The sequence below is a fragment of the Lepidochelys olivacea genome (genome assembly GCF_965140295.1).
Source record: "Lepidochelys olivacea isolate rLepOli2 genome assembly, chromosome: 11".
Lineage (NCBI taxonomy): Eukaryota > Metazoa > Chordata > Testudines > Cheloniidae > Lepidochelys > Lepidochelys olivacea.
Window position 1 is genome coordinate 62,659,051 of NC_140421.1, and position 19,083 is coordinate 62,678,133.

At 43.1% G+C, this 19,083-nt stretch overlaps 1 protein-coding gene across 4 annotated transcripts in view; it reads left to right on the forward strand.

Moving 5' to 3' along the window:
* The window catches only part of NRP2 (neuropilin 2), a 122,598-nt gene that overhangs the window by 27,423 nt on the left and 76,092 nt on the right, over nucleotides 1-19,083 (forward strand). For all 4 annotated transcript variants that reach the window (XM_084643025.1, XM_084643026.1, XM_084643023.1 and 1 more), the window contains exon 3: nucleotides 13,812-13,993. In XM_084643025.1, coding sequence (XP_084499151.1) covers nucleotides 13,812-13,993 — 182 coding nt within the window. The remainder of the gene's footprint in view (nucleotides 1-13,811; nucleotides 13,994-19,083) is intronic.

Here is a 19,083-nt window from a genome sequence, read left to right on the forward strand (position 1 = left end):
AGGGTAGTTTGAATTCTTCAGACACTGATGAGGCAGAAGAAGTGTTGCTATGGTTTATCCCACCACACTGTTTTACCCAGCCTGCTGGGCACAGAAAGGTCAGGATTTGGTTCTGTATGTTGTATCCCTGTTGGAATTGTTAGAAATTAAGGGCCAGATTGTGGCTTTGGACACTGCCCCTATGGGCCTCACAGCCAAACTTCTGAGTCACCACTCTTCTCCTGTGTCATCCTGGCACCTGGGGGTAGTGATTTACTGCTAGCCTATCTCCTCAATAAATTACTACTCACCCTGCACTGGCTCAGAGGAAGGGGACAGAGCCAAGGCCCTGTTCACTTATTGCAGAGAGGGAGTAGGCAAATGAATAGCCCTGCTTACTCCTGTGCACCTGGACCCAAGATCCAGACAGCCCAATGGAGCGATAAGGGGGATTCCTGCTGCCCGACCCAGGCATGTGCTTCAAGTCACACTAGCTCTAGCCCGACGGTATTTCTTCTGTATTTCCTCTTGTATCCTGTATTGACCACACTTAATGAAAATCCAATGTAAAAGTAATGAAGCAATCTCATTAAAACAAATGGACAATAACCACAAGAAGTGAAATACTAGTGACTGTGAGTCAGCATGCCTGGGTTCTGTTGATGGCAATGCTCCAGACTTGCCGTGTAGCCTTGAGAATATCACTTGTCTCTTCTTTTTGTATCAGTTTCTCCTTTTACAAAATGGGGATAATAATGCTTACACGTGTCAGAGGATTGTTATGAGGATTAGTGAATTATTACTTGTAGAGAACTTTGAGGCTGTATGAAAGGTACCATTTGTTTAAAAATTTATTCTTTAAGGGCCTGATACAAAGCCTCCAGCTATCAGTATAAGCCTTTCCACTGACTTTTAGGGGCATTGGATCTGTCCTTTAATGAGATTCCAACTACCTTTGCTGCATGTAGTTTCTTAATTCATGTTATTCAGACATTTATTTATGTATGGGAGAAAGGAGGGGCCTGCAGTTAACATCCAGAACTGGGAGTTAGGAGATCTGGATTCTATTCCTGCCTGCTGCCTCCATCTTTGGCTTACTGTGTGACCTGGGGCAAATTATGTAGGGTGCTTCAGTTTCCTCACCTGTAAAATAGGAGACAATATTTAACTCATAGCCTGCTCCAAGCATAAGGAGAGGTGGAATTCCTGCAGATGAGGGAATTCTGTACAAAGGATACCATGTCATAATAACACACAGCATCAGGTCAGAATGCTAAGCACCAGGCACACTGCTCATCTAAGAACAGAGAACAAGAAGTCCTCTTCTGACCAGACAGGAGTTTCACCATCAAGTGTGAAATCTGCAATAAACAGAGGCAGCAGAATGCAAAAGTGTCACTGGAACCACAGGAGATTTTTTTATTCTCCGAGGTTGGCACTGATCTATTTGAATTAAATGAGAGAGATTATCTTTTACTAGGAGACTAGCACTCAAAATTTATTTGAAATGCAGCTGTTGCACAACACATCGAGTAGCAATGTAATAACACATTGAGTGTAAATCAGCTTGTTTGCTATGCAATTTCAGATGGGCTAATAACAGGTATGGCCTACAGTTCATGACTAGCTCATTTTAGCCACACTGACATATCAGTGCGAGCACACTGTGTCAGACCCTCACTATGCTGGTTAGGAGAAAAATTATTACAAATAGCAAAGAACTTGACTTTTTTTTCTTTAAAGAGAGAAGCCCTGGGAGGTTCATGGGATCCACACAGAGCTTTGTTAGACTATTGCAACTCGGGTCTTTTATTTTTTAATAGAAAAAACAATTCAGAGATGAAGGTTGCCAGTATCTAATAAGCTTCTTGAGCCAAAGCCAATTAATCCTGAAGTAGTGTCAGAACAAGATCCTGTATCAAGGATGTCAGAGAGTGACCCCTCTTGCAAGTGGGACAGGATTACATGCTACAGTTGCCACTGAGGGTCAGTCCTACAGGAGGAACAGAAGATCCCAAAATAAAACCAAGGAAGAGAGTGACTCTTTCTTGAGGACATTCAGAATTCTCCTTTGCTAACACAAGGAGCACAGACATTAATAGTGAGAAACACCACCCGCAGCAAACACAGATGGTCGTTCACAGACGGTCCTTAGTGCTCACACAGGACATTGTAGAAGGAACTTCCATGAGAATAAGAAGTGGCCAATGCACCAGAAATTCAGTGGGATTCAGAGCAAGTAGTTATTGACAGACATCCAATGAGAGCTAAAATGTCAGGGAGTTCAGGGCATCTGCCCTGACTTCTTTCCTAAGACTGCTGTTTGATTTGTGCATGCTAGTGCAATGTTTTATTTCCATTTTTAGTAAAATAAAAGGGGAAGATATAACAGTAGCCCCAGGAGTTGGGATACTGGCCCTGAGATTTGACAAGGGTGTTAATCTTTGGTAATCTTGACCTGTGGCAGGTGGCTATCAGCAGGAAATAAATACTGGTCCCTTATCAGCACGCCTCTGTGTCACATGATTATTACAGGGACAAGAACCCACCAGTATCCTGTGTTTGCTGTAGCTTGCTTTAAGTTATTTTGCTCCATTTGATTTCTTAAGATTTCCTTTGTGATCATTGTTTTCTCTGATTTTCCTGCCATGCGCCTTCTGGTTTCGGGCAGGTAGTCAAGGAGTGAGACATCTTTCTGTCTCTTAAGTATGGCAGCTTGGGATACCCGGGACCTCCGATGCCCCCTCCTTCTTCTCCCTTTTCATCTGGAATCTGTAGATGTGAGCGCTATCATAATAGAGTGTCAGAGGAAGTAATTGATTCCTCACACACACACAGAGAATTCTCTTGCCTTTAGTGTCAATGGAGCTGAACGAAAGCCTTGGAGGGTGAGAAAGGCGTGTAACTCTCCCTGGCTGAGTTGTCAGGGCAAAACAGACATGCTGGGGGAGACTGAGTGAGAGAGTGAAACAAAGGATTGTTTTAATAGTAAAGGAAATAAATATCTCTGAACAAAGAAGTAGCAGGGCATTGTTTGTGTGGGGAACAGGGAGATTTCGGTTGCCTGGATTGATAGATTATAATCACCCTACCTCCAAATCATCCCTCAATAAGAGGAAATATATCGATCCACTTCACATTCTCACCCACTGCTCCTTCTGCTTTTCCCCAAGTCTCGGGCCTTGCTTCCATTAGACTGTTTTATCACTCATCGTGCTTCACGATGCTAGCCGCAGATGCTGTACTCATGTGGTATGTGACCCGGCAGTAAAAATGCTTTTCTCTAGTCTGCATCATTCTTGGCCTGGTGCTAGTGTCTGTGGAGCACTAACCATTGGGAAGAATGGGCAAGAACATTTCCAGTGCAGACACAACCTTTGAGGAAGCTGCAGTTTCGGCCACTCGGCTAAGGATGGATTTCAACAGGCACAGGAGATGTACTTTCTACTGTAGGACTTTTGAGAAGGGACACGCTTTCTCCCCACTGCAGATCCTATCCACATCCAACCTCTTCTCTAGTGATACAGATCCCCAGTGTTCTTACCTGCTTTCGGGTGAATGGCCTGTATTTCTAGCTGGGGTGCAGAATTAACATTTGAAAATTGTATTCTAGCCAGGCCAAACTGCAGGCTATTTACCAGACAAGTCAGGATGCTTTTAGCATCCGAGTCACCCTGGCTTGATCCGTCCCTGCATTGCACTGTACCTAAGTGGCTGGGATGTTCAGGTTTATATGCAAATTATCAAATACATGATGGTGCTTTAGGGTATGGTGGAATACAGTAAGTGGCTTTCCTAATGTATAGACATGGTCAATTGCACAACCGGTCCAGCCCCTAAGAAGGAGGAAGAAAGAATAGATCTTACTGTGACAGGGTTGCCTTTAAACTGAGCAATGTCTTCATAATTCATCTGACAGAAAAGGAGCCAGAATGTAAACTAGAGAAGAGTGAGAAACTGCTAAGCAAAAGAAGTTGGGTTAGCAGATCAGCCTTTGGAAGACCTTCCCATACCATCATTAAGGACAGGACTATTACGGGGAAGGTGGGAAACAAACTGCTAGGAGGATTAGGGTGGGCTGATCATTTTTGGGTTCCCATAGTTTTAGGTTAATGTGGCTGGTGCTATATTTATTCCAAGAGTGAAACAAACAAAAGCCCATGCAGAGTAAGCAGCAAAGTGTGAATGGGTTCTAGGTAGTAGTGGGCCTGAGCTACAAACTTCCCACCTGACTCTGACTGTGAACGATTCCATCGGTCCTAGGTGAGGAATCCGGCCCAGGTCTGTGGATGTGATATGACGCCAACTTGGTCTGTCACTGAGTTTCTGCCTTGTACTTTTCTTCGGTGAACCTTCTGCTACTTATTATTATCTCTTATTTATTATATTTCTTCTGCTAGTGAGCAAGCGCCAGTGAGTGGTGACAGTAAAATGAAATAGAAAACAAAGTCCAATTTTCTCCACAAATGGATTATAGCAGAAGCAGGGAGGTGCAAATGGAGTTTCTCAAGTGTCTGTGTGACAGGATGGGCTTTGAGTTGTTTCAATTCTATTACAGTATTAACAAAGTAGAACAGTGTGGAAGCTGGGGGTGATCCTTGAAGTATTTAATCTGTTTTATACCTGTTTTCATTCTGATTTTCTTTTTTTTTTTTTGGAATACTAAAGACTTCTTGCAACAAAAAGAGCCCCGAAGCTAAAGATAGCAAGGTGAGGAATTTATAGAGATGGCTTTAGAGACAGAAATAAAATTAAACAACCACGTGTAACTCCTGAATAACAGCCTGCAGAAAACCCCTAACGTGCACATTAGCACATCTTATTTTCTTCTATAATGAACAGTTTTCCAGATATGTCCCAGATGCGAGCTCTTCTCTCCTCCAATACTTCTCTCGGCTGAGATCTGCCACAGGAATGTAGCCTGAAGAAGGGATGGTAACAAATGTGGGGGAAGTAGTCAGAGTTCATTTTGGCGAGGGGCAGTGAATGGGAGGCAGGAACTAAATTCTCATCTGAGGCTAAACTTGCCAAAGAAGCAGTTTTAAAAATCTTTGATTCTCCTTTCTGCAAGATATATTTGGTGGTTTTTCACGTAATGTACAGTAACTGCTGGAAGAATCTCTACATTGGCACTGCTATCATGGCAGCGAAAAAGACAAAGATGATAAATAGATGTTATTTGTGGCTTCCATTTATTTATTTATTTATTTATTTATTTATGTCTGTGAGGGATTTTGGAAGCAGTCTTCCAATCTGTTTTGGGTTATTCTTTCTCTTCCTACTGCCTGAACTGGATGGCTAGTTTTTCTCTCTTCTCAGAAGTTCTGGTCATGTAGGTTAGGAAGAGCTGAAAGAATAACCCAAAACAGAGTGGAAGAATTGTTTGTTCATAAAGCCCCATAAGACCACATACATGCCACACAACGCGAGGCCTGATTCTCCTCTTACTTACACCAGTGTTAAACCACTGTAACTTCACTGACTCCAGTGAAGTCACTTCTGATTTGCACATGAGATGAGGATCTGGCCCTTTGGGCTTTGCTACTCTGCTGCCCTGCAATGAGAGCAAAGTGGGCACAAAACACTACCATTCTGAATTAGTAGCATTCTGTGCCCATTTTGCACTGCATGAATGAGTATACAAGCCGCAGACTAGAATTACACCTTTTATGTCTACACACCCATTTATAGATACAAATACCAATACCCATCAGGCCTGGTTCTGCTCTCAGACCCATGTAAATTAGGAGTGACTCCACATAAATTGATGAATTACACCTGTGTAAAACCAATGTAAGCCAAATCCATCTGCCCTATTTATAATTAATGGCTACAGATAAAATCCCACCGGCAGCAAATATAAGTTCTTTGCTATGATGCCATCAGAAAGATTGCTTTCATGCCTCTGACATTATGACCATAAAATATGCCATTTAAAAATCTCCTGCACCTTTTGCAACAGTTTGACTTGTGTTATTTGTATGCTACTATTGCTTAAGATTCTATAAAAGTCACTGGGGACTTTGCTCATACTTCCAAAATGCTCTGTTTGATTTGAAGGAGGTTTATGGAAAAGTACAATCAGAGCAACTGACAGAGCATGCAGTTGACATTAATTGTGTCTGCCACAAAACATCAGTGTTAGACTGAGTTGGTGGTTCACTTACCTCTTTCCCCACCTAATGCTGAACTGTTCCGTAATCATCTTTAATAAAACTATTGATTCTCAGCTGTGACATTATCACCATGAAATAGGATATTCTTAAAGCACCTTTAAAAACCGCCCACAACTTTCGGAGGATTTTATAAAAGGGATATTGTGAAAGAGCCAATTAGATTGGTTGGCAAAAGTTCTGGCTAAACAGTCTTCCAATATACCTGCACTAGCTGGCAGTATATTAGCCCTTTCAGGTGAGAATTTGCAATATAATAGTGATTCACACACACACACCCTCCAATTTCTTCCTATTATGAGCAGTTACAGTAGGACATGCTGTGCTAAACAGGACAAAGGAGTGAGTGCTGGGTTGGGAGGCCCAAATCAGCATTGACCATTCCCAAATTTGGGAATGTTTGGATTTAATCTAAGTATCTATTTGTCTGTCTTTCTGTTGGTCTGTCTGTGTATCCTAGACTAGTCTAATATAATATAATCTGTTTAATCAAGTCTGGATCCTATTCCTGGCTCCACTGCAAACTTCCTGTGTGACCTTGGGCAAGTCACCAATCCTCTCAACTTTCCTACCTCCCAGGGTCTTCTGAGGATACATTCATTAATGTTTGCCAGGTGTTGAGATATTGCAGTCACGAGCACCATGGAAATGCTTCTACTATAAATAAAACTAATAATAAAATGTGAGGAAAGTTGAGATTATAACTGCACAGCTAGTTCCCATCTCTAGATCACAAACGTGGCTTCATGAGATAGACTGCAAATAGGGTCGGTTTTATCTAATATCTCTCCTTTTTAGAAAGGTGAAAGGAAAAAATGTAGGGAAAATACCATCCAAGCTAAAGTTTTGCATGTGACCATTGCAGTTGGGAAACTAGCTAATTTTCAGGTTTTCATGGTAGGCACTGGGGTTATGCTGGAAAGTCGTGAAGGTTTTTCTCTGTCCTGCTTTAAGCTTTGCCTTCCATTCCCACCGACTGCATCCCCTCCTCCTCCTCCTGCTACCACTTGCTTACATGTCCCTGCAGTGTTATTTTATCACGGTTTGGATGACGGCTGGCCTCCGCAGCTAGGAGGATGTGGTTAACAGTAGGTTTGTTGATCCCTGATCTTGCACTGAGCAACATGAATTTGGGCTCTGCACTTTTGGGTGTGTTGCTCAGCAGGGTAGCTGCAGAGTGAGTCTGCTGGAGAGCCCAGAGGTATCCAGTTACATTCTTGCTAGGTGTATATTGATGTTTCTGGACTTTGTATCTTCCTGGGACCAGGCAAGGGTGGAGGTATATGTTGGCTCAGATCGACTGTGAGGAGGAAGCACTGGTGTAGCTACGTCCCGAGGAGAAGCATAGCTCTTCACCTGTCTGGCTGCCATTTGGGGGCCAAGCTGCAAGAAAGAACTGAGGTGCAAACTGCGGCAGCAGGACCTTGGTTGGTTTGTGATAGTCACACACTGATTCCACTGAGACTACTCTTGTGAGCGAGGCAAGCTGGATTCACTCCAACGTATGATGTATAAGGTTGCCAGTGTAACCTTACAATACTACAATACTAATGCCTGCAAAACCAAACCTGGCCTTCAGCATTCTAAGGGCTAACACCAAAGCTGCTTGCAAACTGGAGAAAACACAGAGTAGCAAGATACTGAGCAATAGACAGGGCTGGCAATAGGAAAAAAGAAAGAAGGAGAGTGAGTAGTAGAGACATTAAAAGGCCTTATACTGAATTATAAAAACTCTCTTAACACTGGTAAAGCAAGGTCACTTTCTGTTAAGAAAGAATCTTTAATAAATTGCAGCACCATAAGTGATAGATGTTTTCTGGCTCACTTTGTTAAACAATTTCAAGAAGAGTAGCTAAGCGTGTATTCCCCCCTCTCTCTGCTCTCTCCCACCATTGCCTACGTAGGCAGAAGCACTTCGACTTTCACTCCCTGCTTCACAAAACACCCAGTGATATGTGTACAATGCTGAGAATAAACACAACCCTGTGTTTGAAACTGTTTCAAGTCCAATAACCCCCCTTCCTCCTGAAACTGCTGTTGCCAGTATTTGTTCCATTGGTGTAGACTGTGGTCTGCATCCATGTAAGAAAACATATGTAATCCCTTGACCACGTTTTATTGTAATGGGTGTTGACTGCTGGGCCAACCGTTTGCATCGCTGTCTTGTTGGGGCTTGGAATAGGAATTGGCTATGGTATTTGACAGTAGTGTCCTCTGTTCAGATATGACTTAGGAGTTCAGCTAACCAGTAAAACTGTGCCTTGTGTTGGGCTATGCTTACTTAACCAATGGAATTATAGTATTGCCTATGAATGAAAACCAGCTGACTTGTGATTGGCTGAGATAGTTCAGATGCCATCATGCCATTTCGCTGCTCCACCCAACAATGAGCTGTTCCATAACCGTCTGGAAATGAAACTGTAAGTGCAGAAAACATCCAAAGGGTTCCCCCCGCCCCCAACACACTGGAAAAGGAACCAAGTCTGGAAATTGTGTTTAAACTCAACATAAACAAAGTTCTAGCAAAACCAGATTTTAACATGGTTTGGCCAGTGACCCCACCATAACAGAACTACATTTAACAACAAGCTTGAGCTTGGGCGAGTGAGTGGGCAGAACCTAAGTGTGAAAGAAAATGAGCAGTCTCCACTGCGGAAGTTAGCCTGGAGTCTCAGTTTCGGATGTGAATTCTTGGAATGAACATATTTGCTCTTTTACTTTTAAGGAATCAAGCATGAAGTTTAACTAGTAAAGAAAGCAAATGCTCTTATAGTGCATTCTGGCAGAAGTAATATCCTGGTGTGAATACTGTCCCACTTTGCAGATCTGTTTATCAGTACTGTAAAAACATAATGAGAATTTTGCCTGAGTAAGGACTGCAGGGTTTGGGCCAAGATTTTTAACAACAACAACAACAAAAATCCCTTATGTGTTTATATTAATTCCACATTTGGCAAAAACGATCTCTCGACCTCCTGCAGACTTATTTAGTTGGTTGTAAGATTTGATTTATTAAGGATTAGTTTCATGAGGAGAAAACTCCTCTTTAGGTGCTTGGATGAGGCCAAATGTTTTAATGTAGAGAGGAGCAATTATTTACCAATGAATAACACATTAGATGAATTTAGCCTTTTTTTCCTATTTGCAAATTGTCTTTGAGCAGATTGCAAAATTCACAAGTTTTATTTGTTTTTTGAAATTATTCACTAATTCTTGGGCTACAGGATGTTATAGATCTTGTCATTTCATAATGTGTTGATTGATTTTGTAAGTCATGTATCTTTTCTTCTGGATACTGATTGGTTGATTTATGTCATGGAGACAGCATGAACTCAAAATCCCTGCTGTGCTGTTGAGTTATGTAAACAAGAGAACGGAAACAATGCGATTTGACTTTCGGGTATGTAAACTAAACTATTCAGCACCAATGGCAAATTTTACAATCAAATGTACAATTTGAAATCCACTTTTTATGAATATTCAAGAATTCATGCTCGTTAACTCGGGAGCACACGGATGTTCACTGAATGTGAAAGGGCTGCAAAGGTGGTTAGAAAAAAAAGGTTTCAGAGTAACAGCCATGTTAGTCTGTATTCGCAAAAAGAAAAGGAGTACTTGTGGCACCTTAAGACGATGAAGTGAGCTGTGGCTCACGAAAGTTTATGCTCAAATAAATTGGTTAGTCTCTAAGGAGCCACAAGTACTCCTTTTCTTTTTAGAGAAAAAAAAGTCTTTTGAATTCGAGTAGATATTCACTAGAAAAAAAAAAGGTCTCCTCTGTTTGCTGAACTCTGGGTGAAACAAACAGAGAAACAAAACCCTACCAAAACAAAGCACTGCTCTGCCCACACAATTTTTCCCCTGAGGAGAGGATGAGAGAGAGAACAAACCGCATGTGACAGATTTTAATCATGTTGCTTAATGCACTAATGGAGGCTGCTTTAGATATCCCATGTGAGGCCAGATACTCAGCTGGTGTAAATCAGCGTAGCTCCATACACCAGCTGAGGATCTAGCCCCATGAATGCTCTTCCTTTGGTAGATCACTCTTTTAAAAGGAGGCTTTAAATGTGATTTGGTTTCTTTCATGCTGGGCAGCCAAATTGTGTTTGTCACCAAATTATAGGCTGGCTAGTTACTGCTAACTCAGTGCCTGGCCCAGTATAGATAGCACTTTAGCTTCAGGCATTTTTCAGTTGGAGTCCAGCCTGATTAACTCCTTGAAAGGAGTGAGACCTGGCCTATTCGGACTGCCTTCCTTTCTGAGCAGCACATTTAGTTCTGGGGTTGTGGCTTAATGATGTATGTGTGTCTTGCAGGACAGGAATGAGTCACATGAGAATCCTTCTGTGTCCAACAAGCTACTTCTTCTTTCAACTCTCAGTTTCCAAATAGAGGATCTTGTGATGAAGTGGAAAGTAAGAAGCGTGGCAGTGTGTAACATTTCTGCACTTTCCTGTCCCCTTGGAGGAGGAGATGCCTAGCATGTTGTTTTAACAGGTTGATGCTAAGCAAATAAACAGAGAAAGAAAGATGGGTAGTTTTCTGTAAATAATGGTAGGCTGGTCAGAGACTTAACACAGAAAGGAGAGAGAAAGTGTGTAAAGATTGCATGATGTTCGTGTAAAAACTATTTATCTGCCACACAGACATACCAGTACTATCCTGCCACTAGACATGCGGCAAGATGAACACGCCAAAGGGTTCACTGGGAGTTTTAGATTCAGATCGGAATTTCACAGTGGGCTTTTATCTCTCTAATGGGCCAAACTAAAACCAGAATTATTATTTATTTGTAGTGCCTAAGAGCCCTAGTCATGGACTAGGACTCCATTGTGCCAGGCTCTGTACAAACACTGAACAGAGATACAGTCCTTGCCCCCAAAAGCTTACAATGTAAGTGTAAGACAGGAAAGACAGGTGGATACAGATAGGGGAATGCAAAGAAACAATAAGATTATATTGGTCAGCATAATAGACAGAGTGGTCTTGGCACACTGGTAAGGATCCAACACCATTAAGCTTCGGATGATTTGAAATGTGTCGGTAGATCTGAATTCTGTGACTTGGGCCCATCTCTAATAGCTTTGGGGGTTTCATTTCTCTCTCTCTCTATATATATATAGAGAGAGATACTTTGCATGGTGTCTGCCCAAGTGCTGATCACAGCAAGGTTCTGTATGTGATTAATTAGACCTTGTTATCAGCAGTCACTTTTATGTCACTTCTCTCAGCAGTGTGTGCTCCTGATAATGATTATGTGAATTACAGAGTGCGGTTTCCAAACTTTGGCACCCACAGTGAGCGTCCAAATGCCTCATCTGGGATTACAAATGTCCAGTTAGGCATGTCAAATGGAATTTGGGCATCTGTAGCCAAACAGCACCAAAATATAGGCTGCAGGTGCTTAATTTAGGCATAAAATTGCAATTGGTTCCCCAGTATTTGCATTTTGGGTTTCACCCAGTGCTTTAGGAGGAGTTGGTAGAGTAATAATAAAAATACCCAGCCCTTATCTAGCACTTTTCATCCATAGTTCTCAAAGCGCTTTACAAAGATAGATAATTATCCTGGATTTACAGATGGGGAAACTGAGGCAAAGGGCAGTGACATCACCTGGCAGGCCAGAGGCAGAGCCATGAATAGAACCCGAGTTCTAGGGCAGAGCTCTGTTCACTAGGCCACCCTGCCTCTATTTGTTATAATGTCACATTTGGTATGAAATATATGTTGAACTAACTGGTTACACGGCCATGTTGTTTGAGCATTTACTGCTTGTCTACCTTTTCTACATGCACAGCCACATGCTATTTGATGGGTGTGTAATAAATCAACATATATATATATTTCCTTCCAGTTACTTCAATCAATCACTGGTTAATTAGAGCTTCTATTTAATTTGATCAAAACCTAAAGAAAGAAATAATCTGTGGTAAAAATAACCCAAATTCCACCCTTTATTTGGATCAATTTAAAGAGGTAGCATATTATTCAATCAGTGGCCTTGGGACATTCTGTTTAATTAATACAGGGAGGTAAACATTCTGAATGAAATCAAAGAGAGAGCACCAGGAAGTCCCTTCTGATGATACAAGATGAACACAATGACAAGATGTGTTGTTCAGCCATTGTTATCTATGTTGTTATAGATGGCCTTCGACTACTAAATTTAGGGGGTCAGATCCTAAGCTGGTGTAAACGGACATAGATCTGTTGACTTCAGTTGAGGATCTGCTTCCGGATATGGACCCAAATTGCCCAAGTTCTGAGGGTGTTTGGATCTGGAGTTTTGTCTTGGGTCCATCTCTGCCTTCCATGGACTGAGCTGGTGGGGTGTGTGTGTGTTAACTAATCCTTAAATTGTTACATGAACTTCCTTGGAAGCCAATAGGGGATGTGTGTTAAGACTTCAGGGTTAGGCACAAGATATGATACCTCCACCCCTACTTGATGATCATATGGATAATGAGATAATCCACTTAAGTCAATCGAAGTGAGAGGTATGGAAAACTGTGTATAGAGAGTGTTAGAATGGAAACTCTTACCAAGTAGTCTAGAGGAATGAGCATGGGTCTGGGGGGTTAAGAGTGTTTTATTCCCGTCTCTGCCACTGCCCTCCTGTGTGCCCTTGGGCAAGTCATATAGGGAGGGATTGTTAAATCCCTCGGGATTTGTGCTTCTAAATCACTTAGGTGCATTTGAAAATCCAATCTTTACCTCTTTGGCAAGTGTGAAATGGGGATAATGATAGTATCGTACCTATTGTGCAGGAGTGCTTGGAGAGTGAATGCTCCTTTGGACAGAGAGCAATATCTGAGAGCTGAATATAAATAACAAATAATACAACTTACCAGAGAGATCAAGGGAAGGAACTGAGGGAAAGGAAACACACAAGCTAGTTATGGAATGGGAGATAGGTCTAGGAGCAAAGTTTCAGTAGAGGGAGGTGTTTGTTACAATTAATATTGTTTATTATTTGTATTGTGTGTAGCACCTAGAGGCCCCAGCCCCATTGTGCCAGGGGCTGTACAGACTATAACAAAGAGATGACCCATGCCCCAACATTTAAGATGAAAGACAACAGGTGGATACCACAAACTGATGGGAGAGCACAAGGAAGCAGTGAGGCCATTATGAACAGTGGAATAAGCAGTGATCACAGCACACCAGCTGTCTAAGAACTGTCAAATGTTTTTTAGGCATCGTGGGACAGTGCCTTTTAAGAAGAGATGTAAAGGAGGATAGTGTCCTGGAAGATTTTTATAGGGAGCTTCTCCTTTGCATAGGTGGTAGCATGGGAGACTGCATGATGATCGCTTGTCTGAAAATTTGGCAAATGGGCAATCAAGGGTGACGTAGGCAGAGTGGAGGTGAGAGTTTACATCTGTCTAGTGGATTAGAGATCCTAGGTAGGACAGGTGTAAGCCATAAAGGGTCTGAAAGGTGAAGACAAGTAGCTTGAGCTTACTGCAGTGGAAATGGAGAGATGCAAACAAGGTGTGACATGGTCAAAGCAAACAGCCAGGCAGATGCTTCTGTGAAGAATGTAGGCACGTATAAGGTGGGAAGAAGGACTCATTGTGTTTGTGCCATACATTCTGTAACATCAACCTGTTTGTCATGTGTCTCTTCTGTCTCCCTTCCCACTCCCTCGGACAGATATGACTTTATCGAGATACGGGACGGCGACAGCGAGTCGGCAGACCTGCTGGGCAAACACTGTGGGAACATCGCTCCTCCAACCATCATCTCCTCAGGCTCCTCTCTCTACATTAAGTTCACCTCTGATTATGCACGGCAAGGCGCTGGCTTTTCTTTGCGCTATGAGATCTACAAGACAGGTCAGTGTCAAAGGCAGACTTTGGACTGGCAGTCCTACAGCACCTATCTTCCCAGCAGTTGACATTGGGATCATCACAGAGCAAATCCTGTGGGCCACATTTTCAGTAGGGTTTTTAGCATGTGCTCAGTACAAAGGGTTTTATTTTTTTGGCAAGTCTGTTTCATCATATTTCCAAGAAGGTAAAGATTTTAGTGGTGCGTTATAGTGCTTTTTGATTCGTATCTTGGCATGAAAAGCAGGTTTCCTCATTAAATTCTCTTGCATTCCAGAACTACAAACACTCTATCTTTTCTTCATGGCATGTAAGCGCTTGTTAAGTCAAGGCTAAGGTGAAGATTGTCCCTCCTTTAGAACTCTCTAAAGTTCCTGTGGATATACAACTTAAGCACTGATCAATGGCTCTGTTTTCTCTTTCTGGAAGGCAAGGGTTTTTGTAACGGGTGGACTGCTCGTTTAAAGGGGCTGCTGCCTGCAGTGTCAGCAAGGGAGTCAGACAGGCGGCTGTTGAGTTCAGTATAACAGGAACTATTCATAATTCTGCTTTATACAAAACTATTTTGGAAGAAAGTAAAAGCTACTCAAAAGGCCTTTTTATATCATCTCTGTCTAAATATTTGTCAGAACTGTATGCATGAGAACACGTTGTCTCAAGAAAATATGAAACTCTGTGTTTGTGTGTGTGCACGCGTGTGTGTGTGAGAGAGAGGAGAGATTGAGGGGTTGTACATACTTCCTCTTATGTCGGTATAACATATGTCGCTCAGGAGTGTGAATAACATCTCCCCCCCACCTTCCCCTGAGCGACGTAAGTTACACTGACCTAAGCGCCTGTGTGGACAGCACTAAGTCGGTGGGAGAGCTTCTCCCATGGACATAGCTACCGCCTCTCACGGAGATGGCTTTATTACGTCGACGGGAGAGCGCTCTCCCATCGGCGTAAAGCGTTGGTGCAGCTGCACCGCTGTAGCGCTTCTAGTGTACAGTAGCCTTGAGAGAGAGCGAGAGAGCTTGTGTGCACATGAGGGGCATAAGTATGTTTTGCACAAGGGTACCCGAAGCTATCTGTCATAGGACCAGGCCCTGTGCCCACATTCCATTGCTAGAGTACTGGAAGAAAACACACAACTGTCACGTCATCGGCAGAATATGAAACAAATACATGAATATACTGGAGAATCAAAAATAGGCGCAGCTTTGTTTGTGTCTTTTCCAGAATCTTCATACCACCACATAAGTATTTAGTGGTTTTGAGCACAGTTATATATTATTTAGAGACAGATGCTTGTAAATACACAGAGACATACAGACTCGGGTGCTGATGACTGGCTGACTGGGGATGGGAATACAAATGAAACAGGACTTCCTAACTTTAATTTAGAAGGGGGGGGTGGATTAAAAAAACCCGTCAGTGTATCTATCTGTTCCTGGGGTGACTTGTTAAAATGGAGAATCGTTATGAGGTGGTGGCCATGTAAAGCCTCTGGCACACAGTTGAGCAGTTCTTTTTCCATCCAGTGGAGGGCAGTGGTGCACATACACACCAGCCAGGTCATGACATTATTGTTTCACGTAATGGTTAGAACATTGACTAATCCTGAAGGGGTTAGTTAACCCATCAGGACTGGCTGTTTTCGTGGGATTTGCTGAGGGAATAGTGGACGCTGAGGCAGGGATCAGGATGAGTCTTTGTTCAGGAGGGAAGATAGTTGACTCAAACGGGGCTGTCTTGCCTCTTCCTACTCGTAACCCTTGGTCCTATCCCAGTCCTTCCTGTGTGCCTTGTCCCACTTGCCCTTGCTGTCAGTCCCATGCCCTGACTTTTATGTCATGAAGCAGTAGGACCGGGAGTAGTCCAGTATGCAGCAGTGGCCAGGATGAGGCTGAGCTGACGGAACCAGGCAGTGGTGCTGTGCCGAGAGGCTGCTGGCAGGGAGTGAGAAGCGCTCTGTCCATTGAGTACGAACCAGGAAAGGGCTAACATCATGGGAAAAGACCATTCGAGGGAGAGGAAGTAGGGGCTGCATCAGAGAGGCAGAAGGAGCAAGAGGAAGGCAGGAGCTGAGTCTTCTCATTCCTGTCCCTCAGCTTGGATTCCCTAGACAAATATACTTCCCTTCAGGTAGAAGGCCTCGGGCTGGGACTTCATCAAGTACAGGCCTCCTTGTTGGTACTGAGTGCTGTTAAAATGCTCACTGTCCTCCCTGAAGAGGGCTCTTGGCTTGAAACCACTCTAGACGAAATTCAAAACATAAGCAAGGTTTCAGTTCCTGGAGAGTGGGAGGCACTGAAGCCAGTTGTTTACACAATCTCAGAGTGCACACAGCCCACCTAGAGAGAACAGTGTCCCCTGAAACCATCTTCAGGGGTAGGAGGGTCTCTGGCCTCAGATCTGCGGGGTAAACAAATCCTGCCTTTTGTTTGTAGACAAACAGATAGGGCATGGATCAGAGCTACGGTTCAGTCAGAACTGGTGCTTATCCGGTGAAGTGTCACTGGCTTTAAAGGGCATCCAATTGAGATACTCCATGTCAGTGACACACACACACACACACACACAATTAAGAGACGCACTGGGCATATAAACAGCTGCTTCCTAATGGTTAAGTCCCCTGGTGTTGTATTGGTCAGTTTTGCTGCGGCACCCCAAAAGATGACATCCAGGTCACAATTTTCAAACATGCCTAATGAGTTTGAGCACGCAATGCAAGCGATGCAGCTTAACAGGGCCTGCATTTCAGAAAATACTGAGCAGACCTGTCCTGTGAAAATCAGGCCTCATTAAGGGTGTCTCAAGGTTGGCCCCCAGAATCATTACGCTTTTGAAAAGTTTGGCCCCATGACACCCCCTCATACCAAGGAAACTCTGCTGCCAGGTACATCTCATGTTTACTACCTGGTAGAGTTTTCAAAGCTCCTTTTTATTATTAAAAATGGAAGAAGAATAAATTAAGCACACTTTGAAAACCATTCCAAGAAAAAAAAACGACCCACTCCCCTTTATGCAGGAGTTCATGTATAGCCATGATATTGATGCCTTCCAGGAGAGATGGGTCCAAACCAACACCCTCTCACCAAATACTTTGGGAGAGATAGATCTGAACTTTATGGCCCCGGCCATCCCTGCCTCTGGGGCGTGACAGTGAGAGCAGTTTGACTCAAACTGTTTTTAAGGGTATGTCCACACTGCTCTGAAAAAACAACCACCCCAAAGGAGGGGTGGTAGCTTTATTACCGGGAGTGCGGCTCCTGCCGATAAAGCGCTGTCTATACTGATGCTTTTCAGCACTAAAACTTTTGTCGCTCCAGGATGTGTTTTTTCACACCCCAGACCGAGAAAGTTGCAGCGCTGCAAAGTGCCAGTGTAGACAAGCCCTAAGTGGTTGCCTTTTTGTTGTTTATGTGCTGAATTGTTCTCTCAGCCTGGTGAGTGGGAGCATTTAGCACATATTGCTGAAGTAAACATGATTTCCATTTATTATTTGCAGGTTATCTTTAAAGCCAGTCATTGTTTGCTGGTTATAGTCAAGCTATTGACAAAGATACTAACCGCTGCAAGCAACCTAAATGAGGAAATCGTTGCTATCTAACAGTATCACAGTTACATTTCTGTACAGTCCCTAGAGGACATTTCCTGACAGTCAACATCTGGTTTATTGAATATTTCTGTGCTTTCCTCCTTGGCTTGGAGTGTGTATTAGTCTCTTCATAAATCTGGCTGCCTTTTTATTTGATCAGGAGTAAATACATTCTTATTCTTGTTCTTTGTGTTGTCTTGCAATTTGTGCTTGGCCTCTTGTATTTCCCTCTGTATTATCACACCAGAGAAGCTGGCCGCTCTCCTATAGTCCGTTAAGAAGTTCCTCTCAATGTTCCTCCACCTAGGGGTACTACAGTAACAGTGGTCCAGCTGTTGTCTCAAGTTGCTCTCCTAACTTGCGTAGGCTAGTGCAGATCTTAATAACAAGGCTCCAATTAGTCCCAAGAAGACTTGCATGAACTGGGTGAGTGAGAGCAGTGAGTTTATAGAGGAGAAGCGCAACATCCCTAGAAAACAAAAGTCAAACCCTTAGTGAATGTTAATCCTGTGTTACAGTCATGGTGATAAAGGCCTCTGTAACACCCTCTTTGCCCCTCCGATGGCCCACAGGCTGGAGATTTCTATTGTCAATTGTCCAGCCTCTAAAAAGCAGTGATTTTAAAACAGCCATGGTATGAATAGGACACAACCTCCTCTTCTCCCCCACCACCCTGAGGCACCTTGAGCTGGCTGTGGTACAAGGGAGGCCAGCGTCAAGGTCAGGAATAAATAAGTGGCAACATTGTCTGCCCTGTTGGCAATCAGAAAATCTTCCTCGAGAATAGAAATAACTAACATTTCTGGTGCAGACAGCTGAATAAGAGAGAAAGAGCACTCTGTTCCTCCTGTCAACAGAATCTCTCACACACACACCAGTCCTCCCTGTCCTCGAAATCTTTCAACAGCCACAGTCTGGAGACGTAGGCTGGACCAGCCATTTGCACACTCTACAGCTAAGGTGTTAGGCTTTGGATGATGCTGCAGAGAGGTTGCTCTACTAATTGCCGCTCCGATGGAAAATAAAATACATAATAGCAATAATGAATCATTGATAATTTACACTTTGCTAGCAATTGCCCATGGGAGGGTTTTGAAATGCTTTACATGCAGGACTGAAGTAAGCCTCACAACAGCATTGTTTCTAGGTAAGCATTAGTATCCCTATTTTGCTGATGGGGAAACTGAGGCACAGAAAGGTTATGTGACTTGCCCAAGACCTTGCAGGAAGTCTGTGCCACAGCTGGGAAAATAACCCAGATCTCATGACTCTCAAGAAGAAATTTTAGTTCAGATACTGCAGTGATGGGTGCTAGTGTTAAGTTCTAAGATAGACAGGCAGACAGACACAAAATCAGTAGGTCAGGGAGATCTCTTTTAAAAATTAGACAATTCCTTGACCCTGCCAGATTCCATACCTTTTTCTGCCCCACCTAGGTCAGTCACCCTCCCTGACTGTGGGTCATGATTCCCTCAATTAGTTCCCCAAATGTAGCCCAAGAGAGCTAGGTCTT